Source organism: Cuculus canorus, chromosome 1 (assembly GCF_017976375.1).
Source record: "Cuculus canorus isolate bCucCan1 chromosome 1, bCucCan1.pri, whole genome shotgun sequence".
Lineage (NCBI taxonomy): Eukaryota > Metazoa > Chordata > Aves > Cuculiformes > Cuculidae > Cuculus > Cuculus canorus.
The window spans coordinates 90,809,440-90,828,707 of NC_071401.1; the positions used below are offsets into that span (position 1 = coordinate 90,809,440).

A 19,268-nucleotide genomic window follows, 5' to 3' on the forward strand; every position below is an offset into this window, starting at 1 on the left:
GCTATGCGAGAACTTCAGCACATTTTATCCTGTTCTCTTTCTCTGAAATCCATAAAAATATAATAACATAAATGAAGTCATCCATCTAGTTCATAATGGAACATGATAACCCTGTCTCAGTTCTGTTTCTGATCTCAAAATCTGGGCAGATAGAGCCCTTTATCTGCCTGAAACTTGTAAATAAGGTCTGAAGAAAAGCTTGCCTTGAAGAAGTTTCACTTGGATAATATAGCTTTCGGAGAAGTGTTGTCAGTCTCTTTCCTAAACTGTCTTCCCTGTCCATTGGTGTCAGGTGAACTTCTCTCAGTCTCTCCACAATCGTGATGTCTGTAACGCTGGCTTTTATAGAAAGAGAACATGTAGATACTCCTTGCTGGTGAATTTTTCTGACCTGGGCTTTGAGTAAAGAGGAAACTGAAGCAAACAGGTGATGTAAATCACTTCTGAGTCCAAGACAGAGGCAGATGATTGATGCCACAGGAAGGCAACTAGCCTTGAACTGAGAATGAGTATTAAATGCTGCTTTGGGAAAATAATACAAAATAAAACTGGCTGTAAAGGAACACAGTTGATGTTTTGGATTTTTTAAAATGCTACTGTTCAATGGCGTTGCTAATTTTGGTATTCTATGTAGATATGTAACTTCAAATTCACATGACATCTGTCCGTATTTCCTGTTAATTCTTATCTCTCTAAACCTTGATTTATATCTTTTGCTGGAATTCTAGGTCTGTGTTCTTAGTCTTACAGCCTGTACATACAAATTGGGAGATACTGTGTGTATCTTGAGATATTTTGGTGATTAAAGTTCAGGGAATGGGTATCAGGGGTAGGACTTCGCTTTATTTGGCTGGAACACAATGAGTCACTGAGGTTTTGGAGCTCTGTTTTGAAGCACTGCTCCTTTCCATGGTAACTCATCTGTTCTTGCTGTGAAAAGAAAGTGTTTGACAGTTTTGTAGTTATTGGTAATAGTGTGATCTGCCATGTCAATAAAGTTTTACTCTGTCATAAGTGGAATAAAGTTTCCTGTCTCTGTGCTGTGTCAGTCAAGTGTGAGCTGAGCAGCAATTCACTGATCTGAGTTATCAAACAGATCTATATCCATCAATGTGTCTATTCTGAGTCATTTTGGTAGACTTCACTTTGAGAAACGGAAGATGAAGAGTAAGTGGCCATATATAAGAATCTGAGACATGAATTTCATAAGGCCAAGTTATTCAAAATTCTTGCCATAGAAACTCCCACTTCATTTAAATGCAAGTAAAGTAGGATTTTCCTTTTTATTTCTTTAACCTTATGCATATTGCATAGAGAGCAGTGTTCTAAAATTGAGCTGGGGAGTGCTGAAACAGGTTTTTAGCCTGAGGTTTCTCTCTGTTCCCCTGAAGAGGATCTGAATTTTGGGTCTGAAAAGTATTGATTTGAGGCCAGTCACACAGTGAAGGTACTAAGCAGGTTCAAACAGGATTGAGAGGCATAGCTATCATTCTGTGAAAACTTAAGAGAAACTGAGAAGTCAAATATATCTGTCAGTTGATAACAGAACCAGATATTTATTTACGATGTTAAAACAATTAAATATAGCCTGGGCTTCGTAAAGCACATTATAAAGTGGATGTGTTTGTATTTAAGAAGAGAATAAAACGTAATATCGAAATAACATTACAGTGGGAGGTGTTCCACAAAACTTTTCAAGTGCTTCCACAAGGCATAAATCACAAAGTACACCTTCCAGAAAGTAAGCTTGCATTCTCTCCTTTTCACTGACGCTGATTGTGAAGAGACCTTTTTAGGCTCCTTGATTGTTGTTTCCCTATCCATCAGAGTAGATCTCCAGTGGCTCTGGTCTGCCTCCCAGGGAGTAGTCTTTTTTTTTTTTTTTTTTTTTTTTTTTTTTGTGTGTATTCATTCTCCTGTTCATTTGAGGGATGGGTTTCTTCTTTGGTTAAGCAGAGTACTGTAAAGAATATTCATACTTCCAATGTAAGATATGCCCAGTTTTGAGATCTGCTAGGTGACAGCAAGACCATGATTGCAGGTTTATGAAGCCACCTACAATCACAGTCTTCCTGCCTTAGAACTGTTCTTGTTGTTCTGTAGGTGTAATTTACTTCATTTTTGATATCTCCAATAGAAGAATGATCCTGTTTATGGAAATCCCATTATAATAGGTAATGGGATCTTACACAATGTGTGAGAAAGCTGTGAAGTCTTTTTTGGAAGTGTAACTTTAAATTAAAAGGTAGATTACACTGAAGAGGAATCGCATATTCAGAAAGGATTGGAAGTAGCATAGAGGGTGTAAGTTTAAGCAGTCCTTAATGTTCTCTGAAGTGATAGAAAATTGTTAATTGTGTTGTGTTGGGAAGGGAGAACACATCTTTGCTCTGAGAAAATACATTTAAATTAATGGACGTTGACACCTCTTCCGTATGACACTGTCTAATGTGGGGCTTGCATTAAATATTTTGAATGATTTTAAATGATTGGAAGTGAAATTGAATATAGATACTCTAAAACAGAAGATGAATTTTGTATGCTGCATGGTAGAAGTTTAGACGTACCAAAAAAATTAGAACTAAGATAGCAGGTGGGGATTTCATGTGGTGTATTGAGATTTTTAAATGATAGTGTTTGAAACTATTTGGATCTCCTATCTCATTTATATATGGCTGGTGGTGTGCAGGAGACTCATTTAACGATCAGAAAAAGTAGGGAGTACAAAGAAAAAGTTAGAAGCCTAAACAATATTTAGTTTATTAAAGAACAATATAGAAGCCTAAACTGGAAAGTATAGCCTTATATAAAAGATAAGTATAGTTCAACTTGACATTTTGCTAGAATCTAGTTATTCTCTTCTCAATTGTAGAACAGCAGAATGGAATTTCATATAAATGAGAAAAGCATGTCCACAATCTGTTGGCTGAGGAGACAGACAGGAAGGAGAGTGAATCAACAAACACTATATATATGGGTTACAAAGGGATTCTGCTGACTTTTAGTACAAGAGTAGTAGCCACTCACACTGACAAGCAGCAATTATAACATAAAAATTAATTTGTGGAATTCGACCTAGTAAGGTATCTTTAAATAAGAGCTCCCTGGAGTCTTGTGAAAGGATGTGGAATTAACAAAGGAGGAGAAGATCTCCCTACTATGACAGTGGTTAATTATCCCTCCTTTTCTGTCCTCTCTTCCCTCCTCCTCCAGGCTATCGGCTACCTGCATAGGCAGTGGAGTTTAGGAATAAACTGTCCCAGAAGGAAAGATTTTAAAACTACCATCTTTGAAAGGCTTCATATTAACCTTTCCTGTAATAGTCAGGTAATAGTCTGAACTGAGGAGAGACTAGAGGATGTAAAAGTGTTCAGGTTCCTGATTCAGCACAATTGCAATGTTTCAGTTTGCAGTTTTTCCAGAGTTAATTTTTCCTAAGTTAAACTGTTGACAGAAGTAACTAAATAACACCAGGTACAGGAATAGTGATCTAATGGTAAGAAGAAGAAGGATTAGTGAGGGAAAGAAAGCTGAGCTCTGGAGTAGATGAAAGCTAAGTGGAGCAGGGCAGAATTGGCAGAGAAGAGATGGTGGAGCGTGAGAGAAGTGTTCTGTCAATTGGCTGGTTTGGGGTTTTTTAGTTTGTTTTACCTTTAGATATTGAAGGCTCTTAAACTCACTAGTGTGTGTGTATATGTTAACAGAGCAGGCTGAAAATTCTGATGTGCAGTTTTCTGTTAAGAAATGATGATTTGATGGAATTGAAATATTTGCTGGGAATGGCTGGTGGGCTGCTCAGCTGCTTTGCTTTGCTCTTGGCTGCTGGCCATCTTGTCTGCTCCCCCAGCTGCCTGTCATGCAGGCCTGCTGCCTTGTCTGTTGTATCCTATCTTAGAGTATTTGTACATTCTGACAAATAAAACAGCAAATCACCAATTAGAACAGCAATTAATGATTACTGCTAAACCAACTACAGTCTTAATTGGAAAATCATTTTTGGTAATAATTGATTGATATCTAACCAGCAGCCATTAATCAATGATCTTGCGTTCTGATACTTTAAACAGTGAAACCTTGAAAAAATTAACACATACTTACTTTAATATTTGATGTATTTATAACAATGCATAAAATATATACCCCAAAACATGCTATCCAGTAACATTTTCCATTTTCAGATGTTACTGACTAATGTAACAATTGAGTAAAAATTGAAGCAGCTGGTGAGGTGTTTTTTCTAAAGCTTCTACTTGGAATTTTGTTCCAAATGTGGGATTTGGTTCAGTTTGCAGTTTTACAGAACAAACTGTTTTTATGGTAGAGCTAATGAAGTCATGGTAATGATGGGCTGGTGTCTGTTGTCCTTTTGTACCTCCTGTTGTTCCTTCCTCAGTATCACTTTGTAAGCATACATGAACTGGAATTCCTCTTTTCCTGGTGAAGCATTCCTGAATGGCATCTTGTTTCCTATGACATTTCTGAGCAGAAAAAGCAGAGTTTGATATTCAGCTTGGTTCTAGTTACTGCCCAGCACAGTGTGTCTAACAATCTTAGACAGTTTTACCACTTAATTTTTGTGATTGTTTTCCTTTATTTTCTTACTGGTTTGCTTGTGTGTATTTGAATTACTTTGTAGTCATTCATGCCTTAGTGTATTCAGTTTGTCCACTCCCATTTTATTGGAGTGCCTCAGGTAGAGCAGCTGTGTAATTAATTATACTAAGGCTTTTTTTCCAACACGGTAGTGATTCTCCAGCAGTGAGATATTGACAGGGAAATAATGGGGCTATTTGTACACTCAGTGGGATTCCTATCTTTGCTGGAAAGGGTTGGAAAAATGGTGAGTCAAGAAAGTAAAATTCCATGCTGGTAGTTCTATTTCATAGAGTATTTTGAAGATGATGGGTATAAATAGTGATGATTACTTGCTATATAAAAGGGAATAAAAAATTTCAATCAACTGTCCAAATGTCATCTTCGAAAAAAATGTTTCAGTACTGTTTGTGGACAGAAGTTAGTTTCTGTACTTCGATTGAAAACATTTGTGAAGAGATTATTTTTATATCAGCATATCTACCTGGAAAAAGAGAGAGGCCAAATCTTTAATCCACATGAAATAAAAATGGTAGTTGTCAAAGGAAAAGAGAGGTTGAGAAGAACTGCTCTGTGTTTAATTTGCTTATGCTAATCAGTACGGGAGCCCTACCTCAAGGGTGTGGACAAAATAAGGAAGTGCTCACGTGACTGCGTTGTGGGGAATTTCGTTAGCTTGGCTTTCATATCTTTTCTGGGAGATAGCAGAAATGGGCACCCCTCTAAAGGGCTTGTACACAACTGGATGCAGCATGGGGAAATAGTGGAAGGACTTAGAGGTTCACACGCAGTTGCGGGGCTGTGGTCTCACTGGGATCACAGACATACCCAGAGTGACAGCTCAGGCAACTGGAGTGCTCCAGTGGATGGGTATGAGCTCCTTAGAAAGACAGTCTGGGAAGGTGCGGAGAGGCAGATATCCTTTATGAAAGAGCAGCTAGAGTGCTTGGAGTCCTACTCTTAATTGAGCTGTGGAAGAGGAGGTTGCCCAGAGTGTTGCTTGAGCCTCTCTTCCTGGACGCAGTCAAAACCTAACCGGACATTGTCCTGGAAAACCTGTTCAAGTTGACCTTTCCTTGTGCAAAGGATTAAACCACGTGATCTCCAGAGAGATAGTCTCTGGTTTTTGTGCAAACCCAAAGTAAATTGGTTTAGTTAGGAAGCATTCGGTCTCGTACATGGCTTTCTGTTTTAGGTCAGGAGTGGGTTTTTTTGTAATCATATATCGTACAAAATAAATTACAAACTTTGTGATTGTTAGCAGCATTCGGGGAATCAGTAGGGAGAGTGTTAAACTCAGATGAATTATCTCTGTAAAATGTCTTTCAAAGTAAATTTAATCGTAGTGTGTTGCATGAAACCTTTGCTCACTTGATTTGTTTCAGAAAAATATTGTTTTCTGTTACAATACTTAAATTATTGAAAGTGCTTGTATGAAGTAGAAAATTAAGATGTTTACATCAAGTCAAATTTTGTAAGCTTCAGTGGAAGGCACATAAGTCAGATACCCATAGCAGCGATCAGTATTTAGGTGTTTGCTTGGCTGTTCGTCCTTATGACAAATTTGAGGACATACACTAGTTGATCTTGATCAGTATTCTAACTTGCTAAGGGCCTAAATTTATTCAAGGATGAAGGAATACCTGGTTTACAAAACTATATATATTCCATCATCGATGAAGAGGTTTTTGAGTTACTTAATGTTGCAGTTTTGCCTTTCATATTGAAGTGCTTCCTATAAAGTGGTTGTGGCACAGGGTATTACTTAGGTGGTTTTGAAATTACTAGCATATCTTGAATTAGTTACCGTATGTGGTTTTTAGTAGTTCACTAGCGGTCTTGTCTTGATGTACTCTGTCCTTCCCTGTGTGACAAGAAGGTTTTTAGAGATAGTGCTGGAAAGCCACTTGATGGATAGTGGTGGAACGAGGCTGCCTCTTCAGGAAGTTTTGCTGTGTGTCTTAGTCCATGAGTGAAAATGTTGGGACAGCAGTGTTTCAGGAAAGCTAGAAGAGTACTATTCATTCAGAGAGGAGCTGTAGGGAAGAGAGAAATGCAGCCCTGGTGGGGAGTTGCAAAGGCTGTGGAGAAATGCACTTTCTTTCCTAAAGAGGAGATGGGAAGGGAGCAGGATGGAGAGGAAAGTATGATAATTTCGAAGATAGGTATTGCATACTAGGGGAAATATGTATATATATTCACTTTGTGGATTATGTGGGATTTTTGTTTATTTGGTTTGGGTTTTTTTTCTGCTTCACCTTCTTAAGAACTTTTCCATGAAAGAAAAAAGAAAGTATTTTTATGAATTAAGAAAGAGATATTAGCCAGTGTTCCTCTACTAGCAGTAGGTGTATTTTGGCAATACTTACTCTCTGAAAAGATTAACTTCTTAAAGACAAGAAGAAATTACTTTGTGGATATTTACCAAGATATTACAGTAATTAATCTATTATGTATGCCAGAATATATTTGTCACAGGAATAATGAGTTTCATATAGTAATTGCTTCCACATGGCTGCTGGGATGCAGGCGCGCACCCAGTAAAAATGTTTGGACTGTTGTGATTATTGCTCAAGAAGCAGGGTTGTGCAATCTATACAGCTGTCATTTAGAGATCCTGTAGAAATCTAATGATTTTTCAGGTACTATAAAATTTCTTGAAGACCTTGAAGAAGCCAAAATTAATGATATTAATTTGTAATGCACTCCATATGGACATCTTTAGTGTTCTTGCAGGTGTTGGGAATGTGTAGAACATGTAGATAGGTAGCTCTCTTTTTCATGTTCGTACAAATCTAAACAAATTTTATTCGAACCCTCCTCTCTTTCTCCTGATCACTTAGAATGTTTGTGACTGGAATTGCTACAGCTTGTCAGCTCCCACAGGCGCTTAGCTGTTTATGCACAAGAGCCTGAGTGGAATTTTTGATGTGGTACATATTCTTCAGGGAACTGTTATTATATATTGAGTAGTGTCAGGAGGAAGTATTAGGCACCGTAGTGTCAAAACTTCATCTTTCATTTTTGCAGTAAAGAAATAAACATATTCACACATCTGAACACAAAAACTGTTCTTTTGCATCAAACAGGTAGTTGGGAGACCCTGTTGACCACAGGTTACAATCGAAAGTACAAAACCCTTTTCTGCTTGGGTTTTCTGCAGCATGGTATGATGTGAGATGGACTGCACGTTCCACTGGAACTTGGGCAGCTGTGGAAGGGATGTTCAGAGTCCTGCTGGAAGCTTTTTTAAGATGTTATCAAAGGGTTCTTAATTTCTCACAATAGTAAGCAAATGAAAAACAGTCACTGGCCTCATAACAGTGCTGAACTTTTCCATTTTTCCTTCAGACTTCTGCCAATGAACTTAATGGGGACTTTTCAGTCTTGTTTTGTTTATTTTGAAGTTTGGGATACTCTCTGATTTCTCTCTAAGTATTATCAACTTTTTAATGAAACAAAGATTATTTCACCTACATCTGGCCCTGCCCATTAGAGTCATAAAGAAGAATTGCTGTGTTGGCATACTTATCTCGCCGATTAAAGACTGGGGCAGAGAAGCATGACAGTCAGACTGTGATGTTATTTCATAGTTTTATTCTTTATGTACTGGCCCTTAGAAGTTGATTTCTCTCAAGTCAAACGTTTATTTGTGGCTTATGAGGTAGTAAAGCATTACTTTTTTATTTAATGTAGTTTGCCTGTTTGAATCCTCTTCTCAGGAGACTGAGGGAAGACCTTGTTGCTTTCTACAACTACCTGAAAGGAGGTTGAAGCAAGACAGGTATTGGTCTCTTCTCCCAGGCAACAATTGATAGGTCAGGAGGAAGTGACCTTGAGTTGCGCCAGGGGAGGGCTAAACGAGGTATTAGGAAGTGTTACTTCACCCGGAGGAGGGTTGTCAAGCATTGGAAGGGACTTCCCAGAGAAATGGTTGAGTCACGATCCCTGGATGTATTTAAAAGTCATGTAGATGTGATGCTTAGAGACATGGTTTAATGGTGGGATTAGTGCTAGGTGAAGGGTTGAACTTGGTGATCTTCAAGGTTTTTTCCAACTTAAAAAATTCTGCAATTTCACTCTTGTGAAAAGTTATTGTAGGTTTGATATGCATTTTGTTGGTAGCAGTGTAGGCTTAAGGAGCTTTTGCTTCCATTCCACTCTTTCACTTGTGCTAGTGCAGTCATTTATGGGGGGGCTACACAGTGAATTTGGCTGGGGAACTGATCCAGTTAAAAATAATCCTTTTTAATCTGGATATTAATAACTTGGATCAGTTTTGGTGTGCAGTTGGCTGTAGTACGCTCCAAATGACTGTATAGGCAAAAATGGGAGGCAGTGTTAGGGAATGTTTAAGTCAGCAATGCTATGAAACTGTGGCAAAACCTGTTCCTTCTCATTTTGAAGTTGGAAGGGCCTGACTGGATGCCGCCCTGAGGCTTCATTGACTCTTCAGCATCTCATTCTACTCTCTCACTTTCAATGAAGTGCTTGCTGAATAATTTTTTCACCTAGGAATGTAATTTCTTTGTATATTCTTGTGTGTAAAACAACTTTGGGGTCGGTAACAGGGTCTCAAGTGGTTGTGGCAGCTGAAGTATGTTAGTGATGACAAATACCTGGACCCAGATGTGATAGCAATACATTTCTAGAGTCAGTCAGATAGCCATTTGTAAGTCTGAATGAGAGTATGGCCACTTGTTACACAGGACAGGTGTTTTTTTCTGAGCTGTTTTCTGTTATCTGTTTATAGATAAAAGTGTAACTGTGGTGGTCTGGTCTGATGTCTTTGTGCTGGAAGCACTGGCTGCATGCTTGGGGATGGAGAAAAAGGCTTTGTTGTGAACTTGGCCTGAAATAGCTATAAAACAGACTACGTGAAATGGAGGTATTTCTATCTGCTGCTTCAAAGAGACTATAAAGCAGTTATTTGGGTTAATACAAAAGGTCTGAGAGATGGGTGGAGTTTTCCTCATTGGTTAATTTTTTTTTCCCCTGATTGCTTAAAACAAACAAGACCAAAAAGTCTTAAACGTGTTTATTCGTCTCAATTATGTAAAAAGTACATGCAGATATATTTTTGCCTTCTCAGTTACCTATCAATAAAATACTGTGACTTATACGTTTTGTGTAATTCTAATTCAAGCATTGCTCAGTATAAAATAGTGCATGTGAGCAGCACACTACACCATATAAACTTGACAGTCTTCTAAAATTGCATAAGCATGTAAAATGGAAAGAGATATTTGAGCCATCTAGTGGTTGGTATGAAACATTTTAACATTTTTCAGTAGGCTGTAGAAATGTAAATTACATCTACTTGGAAATAAATAGGGTTTCTGATTTGCCCACTTTTTTTAATAGTGTGGCTGTAGAATGAAAAAAACCCAAAACCAGACATTCAACTTAAAACTTGAGGTACAGTCTGTTTTGGTTGGTAGCTTATAGTGAAGACAGCTCTAATAGCTATTACTAATGTAATTTTTATGTTAAAGAGTGAGTTTTGTTAACATGAGATCTTCAGAAATTGTGAGGGTTATTAGGAAGTGCAAGGGAATAGCTGTAATAAAATAGTTTTGTTTTCTACTTATTGGAAAATGTTTGGAGGAAAAATAGTGGGCTTGTATCCTACTTCAGCAGCAATTTGTAGCAAGATTTTGAATAGAAGGAATTAAATTAGGGCCACAAAGATGATACAAGGGCTGAGTGGGGCTTGTTTAGCAAGAGAAGAGAAGGCCCTGGGGAGACCTGCCAGTGCTTAAAGGAAAGTTGGGGAGGGGCTCTTTATCAGGGAGTGCAGGGATGGGATGATGGGTAACAGTTTGAAGCTAAAAGGGAAGATTTAGGTTAGATATTAGGAAGGTGTTTCTCCCTCTGAGGTTGATGGGGCCTTGGGCAGCCTGGTCTAGAGGGAAGTGTCACTGGCCATTGCAGGGGGGTTGGAACTGAATGGGCCTTAAGGTCCCTTCCAACCCAAACCATTCTATGGTTCTGTGATTGTATGAAATTAAAAGTAACAGGAAAACATGGGATAGATATTTTTCATGATAAACTTGTTCCAGTAAAAGTAACAGAGGCAACTGCAAACAGATTTCTAAAGTTGGGGTGTGTTCCTGGGTAAACAGAGTCACAGAATCTTGACGATGTTAAGTAAAAGGTCATTTTGTAGACCTTTTGTGTAATTATCCTGCTTACTCCTGATATGCATTGAGCTGTTCTAACCTTTCATAGTTGATGTTGCCAGTAGGAACTTGGCTGCACATTGAACTTGATGGTACTTGCTGAAGTAATGAACTTTAATTATTTGTGGGAAAATACTGCATACGTTGAACCACTGTAAAAATCTTCCAGTACTTGTGAAAGTCCCATCCAGGTTCAAACCCAGACTAAAAGATATTTTTAAATCTTTATTCAAATCATAGAGTATCAACAAGCAGTATTAATGGTGTTGTGTATGGTTAGAGCTGTAGTGTTTAAAAACAAACAAATATGATCCATATTGACAGCTGAGAGGTTGCGTCTTTACATTGGAAATAAAATATTACTGAGTCTTAAATCTTGCCCTAGTTTTTGTTGAGAAAACGGTGGTTTTAACAGATTTTAAAGGTCAATCTCAAATGTTTTGTAAGGCCAAATAAGAGAAAAATGGGAAAACCAGTCACAGAACAAAGGTCAGAGCAGGAATGTTGGTTAGTATTTTACTTGGGTGGGGACAACCTGAAAGCATCATGTAAATTTGATGTATTAGTTACATTTGGACAAATTGCCTGCGTCTTCGTCCTGTTGTGCCTTGAAAGTTCCTTATTATAACCGACTCAAAATCAAATTATTAGCTAGATCAAAATACTAGCTAAAATAATCATCTGCATCTGTAACTCATTTGGACTGTGAATCCTAATAGGTTTCAGAACAGGAAATTAAATTCTTGGAAGATGGAAGAGGTTTTGGTTGCCTGGCATAGTTTTACTTGAATTCCGCAGTGTGGTGATGAAGGACTTTTGTTATTACTGTTGTTCTCAGTCTGTATGATGTTCTAGTCTTGATTGCACTTGGGGGATCGTTGAGGTAGCACCGGACAGTTTTGTTTAACTAACTTCTTTTCTCAAATGAGCCTGAGCTGAACGCAATACAGGTTGCTAAGTGTGTGCTGTATTTTGCAGGCTTCCATGTTGCATGTGCGAAAATCGCTTTTCTTTCTGTCTTACTTCTGCATTTAAACTTACTTTTAAGCCAGGATATTGTATATGCTCAGTTTTTGAGCTTGCCTTCAATCCTGGTCTGTTGTTGTGAGAGCAAGCACACTTGGAAAACAGAAAATATGTGGGGACTGGAATTAGAGATCTTTTATAATGTGCGCATTATGTTTTTGTTCAATTAAACATGGATGTGGGTTTATGGTAGTATTGAAGTGCCATCTCTTATGGTTTATGTACTTCCCTCTCTGCTCTCCTATTAACATCTTCCAGTGCTCTGATTGCTGTAGTGTTTGGTCATACCACGGCATTTTCTTGGAAGCTGTCCATTGCTGAAGCTATGATCCAACTGTATTCATGAATGGATCTTTGGCATTTCCCTTGGTTTTAATTTGCATTTAGAAATATGCAGATGAGGTATAATGAAATGGTAACTTTGAGTCCTTTTCCTAATGAATGCTGCTGTTTGTGTTGTGTTCTGGTTACCAGTTGTTCTCTAAGAGAAGCTCGGTTATACCTTTTATATTTGGATTGACTCGAAGTCATAACTAGGATTCGTTTAATGGAACTCTATAGGAATTTGACTTGCTGAAGAAGCCTTAGTAAGTGGGAGATGGATTATCTTGAACTACAGTCTTCAGTGATGGAATTTCTATCTCTTAGCTACGTGTCAGAGCTTTGTGTTCTTTGAGATGCGTCCCTGGTCCCTCAAACCCAGAATTATATGTAAGAAAAGCCTAAAAATGTTTCATAAGCAGCATGTGCTTGTTGTCTCCTGTAAATAATGGAATAGTGCTGCTAAATGAAAAACAATTATGCTGTGGTTTAACTTTAGAAAAGAAAAAGTAGTTTGTTTATTTTTCCTAAATTAGGAAACATGTAATAATTTTTTTCCAGAATTGGATAGATAAACAGTCATTAAATCTCCTTGGTAATGTCACTTTAGGGGCAAATCATACTTCCTGTGAAAAGGAAGTGGGAGGGAAATGGGTTTCTAGAAGGGGTATGCTGGTTCTTGGTTTTTGTTCTCCTTCCGTGAAGTAGGGAAATGGAAAATAGAAGTTGATTAACAGTGAAGAGATATGATTGTCTTAGGTTTGAAGCTAATGGTCTGTATTTTTGTTATTCAGAAAAGTAGATTTTTTTTTTATTATTTAAGCATACTTTCAGATTCATGCAATTAGTGTTATACTTCAGACACTGGAATTGGAGTGTGTAGCTTTGTTTACTTTTATGTGAGTATGAAATGCTCTTCAGTTATAAAACATTTTTTTATTACATTAAATTGTTAGAGACCTCTACTCCATCATTTGCTTCCCAGCTGTTGTACGAGCACTACAAAGCACATCCATTTCTTATGTAGAAATAATACATTATTATTATTATTTTTGCTATTCCTCCAAAAATATTTTGCAGAGAATCATTTTTTGTTTTTTAAATGCCTACCTATCTTTTCATTCCTTCTTTTTCATACTTCCTGTTCAAGGTGAAATTTAAATATGCTTATCTTATAATGGAAATAAAATGTCGAAGGATGAATAAAATACTGGAAACTCAATATTACAGCATATCGTTGTCTTATCTGGGTTTTAAATGTTGTTTCTTTCCTTTACAGAATGCTGCCTTTTTATATGGCCTTGGTTTGGTCTACTTCCATTACAATGCCTTTCAATGGTAAGTTGGAATAAACTATCAGTATCAGAGTATTGTGCAGTGTTTTATTGGTGGGTGGATATTTCAACTTCAGTATGACTGTACAATAGTTTAGGTTTTTTATGTTATAGATATGAAGTCTGGAAGCATGCTGTGCTGGGTCTCATACCTGACTGACTATACCTGGTGGCAACCACAGCAGTTTCGTGAATAGGAAAGGACTTACAGAAAGAGAGTTTTAGCTCCCTATAATACGATTCAGCGAGGAGGCTGGAGCAGTATGACTTGATGAGTTTTTGTGAATTGTTATCGGTAGTCTATAGCCTGTTTTAGTTTGAAAGCCTGTTTACAATGAACTTTACTTTCTCTTGGGAAAAAGTGGAATGGGCTTGTTTTCATTAGCTTGGCATTCAGTAATTTTTTCATTGCTGTATCATGTGAAAGTTTGGGATGTGAGAAGCAGTACGCTGATGTGAATCAGAACTTTACATAGTGACGTAAAAACTCAATAGAGAGCTGTAAATTATGGCAGGGCCTTGGGGACTTGAAAGGAACTGCTGTTGGATATTGGAGGGGAGGGTTAGTGTTTAGTTGGGGTTTTGGTTTTGCTTTATTGGTGACGAGAGAAGAACGATAAATGGAATTGTCTGACTCACTCACGTCCTACGGAAAGGTCCTCAAACTTTTATTAGTCAATAATGAGAAAGCTGGCGTTTACTCTTGGTAGAGATATATCTAGTGTCATTAGGAAAAAAGTCAGACAAGTGCAGCGTTTAGGTGAGTGCTTTTTTATATAAAGTTTATTAGATTGCCTTTTTTGCAGTCTGTCATATTGTTTTCATCATGGCATTTATTTCTTTTGTAATGTTCAGTATAGAAACTTAATAAAATAAATGGCTTTACTATTTGATCGATTACTAAAAAGCTTATCATATTCTTGGACTAAGCATGACTGAAGTTAAGGAGGCAGTATGTAACTACTGGCTGATGATTTGGGACAATAAAATGGAAATTCTCCTCCTCCTCAGTAAATTGTTAATTTATCAAAAGTTTCTGTGTAGGTGTAAGGCAAAAGACTTGCACTTTCCTTAGGATATTGTAAAGAATATTGTAAAAAGAATAAATCTTTTATTCTTCAAATTAAGCTGGTTTGGTTAAACTGTGAGCTCAGAACCTGGAATTATTTTTTTTTTATCTTGCATCTTACTGCTTTCTATAGTGATAATGGTGAAATGAGTGCCGTATATTGTGGCATGCAAGTCTATCACAGTCTCATTAACAAGAGAAGAACAGAAGAGTTTTCAGAAAACTCGAGAATCCACTGTTTTAAGACTATGATAAATCTTGGTTGAACTTTGCCAAGTTTCCGAATGTTCTTGTTCTTATGAGGACTTGGCTTCATCATCTAACATTCAGGACTATTTTGTGCAGCAGTTCTTCTTACAAGGGGTATCTCGTTACCATCTGCACTGTGAAAATGGTAGAAAACTGTTAGATAAATTAAATAAGAAGTAGTTAGGGTTAGAGCAGTTGATTTTTTGAAAGACCACCTGTTCAGCATAGACTTTTGCCATCAGAGGATCATGCTTCTTAGGAACTTCCTGTGGGTGGAGCAAAAAGTCAGGTGATATGATGCCTAAGTATTAATGAATTAGAGCTTTGAATTAATTCAGGTTTTTCTTCTGTGCATTTAAGTAAGCTTGTTGAGGACATGAGTATCAATCGATGCCTTAACTTACGATGTCTTAACTGCATAGAGAGCTTTACATTAAGGTTACTGTGGGGCTTTTGGGGGGCTTTGTTTGTTTTTTTAAATCCCTGTGACTGCTACCCTCTCTCCCTTACTATGTTTTCCTGGGGACGAGAGGAGTGGGATGTGTGGTTGTGGGTGTGTAGGTGAAATCATAATAAACCTGGAGGTGATAGCGAATCATTTACAGTAATGTTCTTCATAGATCTTAATGCTCCACAGGACTCTCTTGCAGCTTGCAAGGAGAATCCTGCTTCTTTCAGAGTAAATGCTAGTCAAACTGTCTTTTTTCCTGCTGCAGCTATTCCGTCTGTTTATGTTCATGGAGCACACAAATTTATGTATTTCAGGCAGGTAGAGGAGACCTCTAGACTGTTGAAAGTTGTTGAAGATATTGTGTTTTATCCATTAATTAATCCACACCTCTTTAGATGTATATGTAGGTTTTAATGAGAGGCACGTACATAGTCCTCCTGACAGGAATAGGTAAGGAAGTGCTCAGAGTTATGTTATGCTTCATATAAATAGGGATAGTTAAAAAAAAAAAAAAAAAAAGCCCAAGTGGAAATAAGGTCAATTTGGGGATTCTTATTCATGTTTTCACGTTTTTTTAAGTTTTCCAGCATTCATAAAGATAGGTGTTGAATTGGCTCCAAAACACATATGCAATTGACTAATTTAGTATTGTATGGTTCTTTATATACTAGAACAGCATTACAGCATTAGCTTAACTACTGAATCTTAATGGGTACATCATTTTATATTGGTAATTTTGCTTGACTATTCATGTAAGAACTGAAAGTTCTTGACGTATATGTAAGTGGTACAATAATGTATTCAGACCAAAGATATTTCATACAATTATTGTAGTAAGAGATGACATAAGGTATTAGATCCATAAGTTGAATCAAGTATAGTTAAATAGGTCTTACAGATCTTAAATTTTAATGCTCTGTTCTTTTTCGACATTTACCATCAAGCAATGAGAAGAGTGGTTGACTTAACTTCCCTGTTTTCCCTGTTTCTCAAGTACAGTAGAACACTGGTAGAATAGAGTTAGCAGAGATCTTAGGCTGCATTAAAAGAAGTGTGGCCAGCAGCTCCATAGAGGTGATTCTCCCTCTCTACTCCAGTCTCATGAGACTCCACCTGGAGCACTGTGTCCAGTTCTGGAATCCCCGACATAAGGATATGGCGCTGTTGGTACTGGTCCAGATGAGGTCATGAAGATGATCAGGGGAATGGAGCACCTCTGCTATGAGGACAGGTGGAGGGAGTTGGGGTGGTTCAGCCTGGAGAAGAGAGGGCTCCAAGGAGAACTTATAGTGACCTTCCAGTGCCTGAAGGGGCTAGAAGGCAGCTGGGGAGAGACTTCATACAAGGGCATGCAGTGATAGAACAAGGGGGAATGGCTTTAAATTGGAAAGGGGAAGACTTAGACTAGACATTAGGAAGAAATTTGTCATAATGAGGGTGGTGAGATACTGGCACAGGTTGCCCAGGGAAGCTGTGGGTGCCCCATCCGTGGAGGTATTCAAGGCCAAGATGGATGGGGCCTTGGGTAGCCTGATCTAGTGGGAAATGTCCCTGCCCATGGCAGTGGGGTTGTAACCAGATGATCTCTGAGGTCCCTTCTAACACAAACCGTTCTGTTATTCTATGATACTCACATAGCTTGAATAATTCCATATCCTCCTTAGTGGTCTTATAGATTGAACAGTTAGAGAATTTCAGTAGTTGATCAAAGGCTGCCCTTCGTTTCCGTGTAATAGCTGCATCTCAGTGTGGTGGCTTGGATGCCAGATTTTCTTTTACTTCAGTAAAGATTCTGAATCTGACTGATGTATCATCTGCTGATGTATGCTTGAGTCCCATCAAGATCAAAAGATGGAGTCCAAGCTCTGCACACTGTTCCTCAGAAACACCTTACAGCAGTCTGAGATCTCTCACCCGTATTGCCCCATTTAGCATACTGCTATGTTTCTCAGTCCAAGGATTCCTCCTCAGCTGTAAAAGTGTTATGTAAAACTCCAGTCCTTCAGCACTGATGTTTTTGCAGGATGTAGTGGGAGAGTCCTGTGCTGCCAAGGTCCGTTCTTTATCCTTCTTTGCTCTTCAGTACTTCTATTTTTGGGGGGAGGGAGCTGTTAGTAATGTTGTAAGATTTGTCCTTGAGAGGTCTATTTTTTTTCCAGGAGGACTGCATCTGGCAGTGGGTTCTCAAGCTGTTTGTCAGTGGTTAGCGGATCCAAGGAACTGGGTTCTTCCATACGAAGAGCATTTGAGTGGGTAGTGGGTTGTATAGGAATGCAAACCGCCCAGTGGGGACCTCCTTCACTTGTGTGGCATGCAGACCACAACTGCATCATCAAAAGAGATATCTGTGCTGCATGCCTCCTGGTACATCAGTAGTTTGTGCCACTGTGGAGAGTGCACAGCATTTGATGAAATAGTCCAGCTGTCGTGGTTTGTGTGAAAGACTGTGATTTATCCAGCTGACCCTGACATTGCGCTGGCCATGGGCAGTCTATGGAGTTCATCCTCTGGAAAGTCCAGGAGAAGTATAAGTTGAGAGTATACAAGCAGCTTGCTTACCAATTAACTTGTGATCTTAAAGTATCAGCACATCTGTATTCATGCTCTGTCCAAATCCTTTCAGCTGCTCTGGTGTTTGCAGTTACCTTCATAAGGAGGGCAAGAGTTAAACATTGTGTAGATGCTGCTGTGTCAAATATTTCTCAGGTTTCAGGTGACTGAGTCTATATATATATATATATAAAAAAAATACTTTTTAGGTTTATAAAATGGGAATATGTAGATGACATACTAATTGTAACTAACCATTAACAAAGTGCTAATTAACTTTTTCTTGTCTTATCTTTCTGTGATTGTATATCAAACATTCTTCTTGGACTGATGAAATTGTGTCATCTGCAAATGCTGGGGGGAAAAAACTGTACTGTGAGCTGCTCTTCTAAGGAAATGTTTAAAAACTGAGCTCAGAATGTTTCACCATTCAACTGTTGCAGCTCTGTGGACAGCAGAGACTATATAAAGGCTTTAAAAGTATTGGATAAAGTTGCAGTGTCCTGACCACTGATACATACAGACATTTTGTTCATGTTCAAACTATGATTATGAGTTTCAGGTATAAATTTATCCATAGCTTTGCATCATTTTCATTAGTGAGGTTGTGAAATGGCATGAGACTTAAAATAGATGGTCAGAAAACTGAAAGAGAATAAAGGATAAGAAAAAAAAACTTTTTTCCACCAGATGCATCAAGTATTTTACCTGATATATTAAAATGTTATGTTCTTTTATTTTGTAGACTCATTCTTATTTTCATGGTCTTTGTTTGAAATGTACGAGTGTTAACTTTTGAATAGTTAAATCAATGCTATTTTATTATAGTCTTTCACCAGGTTCAGAGCTGATTTTATTCAGTCTATCCAAGTAAAACCTTCCAATAAAAGTCTTACGAGTTCACTAAATGTTTAATGCAATCTTCTATTAATTATTATTCAACGGCGTGCTTCACTTTCATAATGGGAGGCATTGTTGTATAGATGAGTGGGTGGAAAGGTAGCTGCAGTATTGATTTTGGAAGTCTTGATTTGAAGATGATAGATTCATGTAATTTTTATTTTTCCTGAATTATTGTAACAGTGCTGAGCAAAATTCAAGCTCAGAGGTGCTTTTCAGTTCTTGTAGTGTCTGTTTTCCAGTTCTGCTTTTGCGTTTTGCCTAATGTTGCCTGCCTGTTGGTGGAAATGCTCCCATTCTTGGAGAAAACTTTTTTAATTTAAATAAATTGTAGTAGATACGAGTAGAGTTCTTTCTTATCATGAGATTGGTTGTTATTTTCATAGAACAAGCCAAAAGTTGTCTCTTGCTGAATTTATACGACTGTCATTTATTTCTGCAGTAGAGAGCTCTCAGCCCTTCATTTGATTTGTCCTTTAGACAAGTGTATGTTTAGTCTGCTGAAGGATTAAAATGAAAAGCTCTGTCTGTACATGAAGGCCAGTTAATTAGTGGTGGAGACTATGAATCTATTTAAGGGAAGCTGTTAGCCT

The 19,268-nt window shown here is 37.8% G+C and overlaps 1 protein-coding gene across 10 annotated transcripts in view; it reads left to right on the plus strand.

The window, feature by feature from the left end:
- KDM6A (lysine demethylase 6A) overlaps positions 1-19,268 on the plus strand; it is a 151,590-nt gene that overhangs the window by 56,570 nt on the left and 75,752 nt on the right. For all 10 annotated transcript variants that reach the window (XR_008448274.1, XM_054056929.1, XM_054056926.1 and 7 more), the window contains exon 5: positions 13,402-13,460. Coding sequence is in view for 9 of the 10 variants with exons in the window: in XM_054056929.1 (XP_053912904.1) it covers positions 13,402-13,460 (59 nt within the window). In the remaining variant the exon portion in view is untranslated. The remainder of the gene's footprint in view (positions 1-13,401; positions 13,461-19,268) is intronic.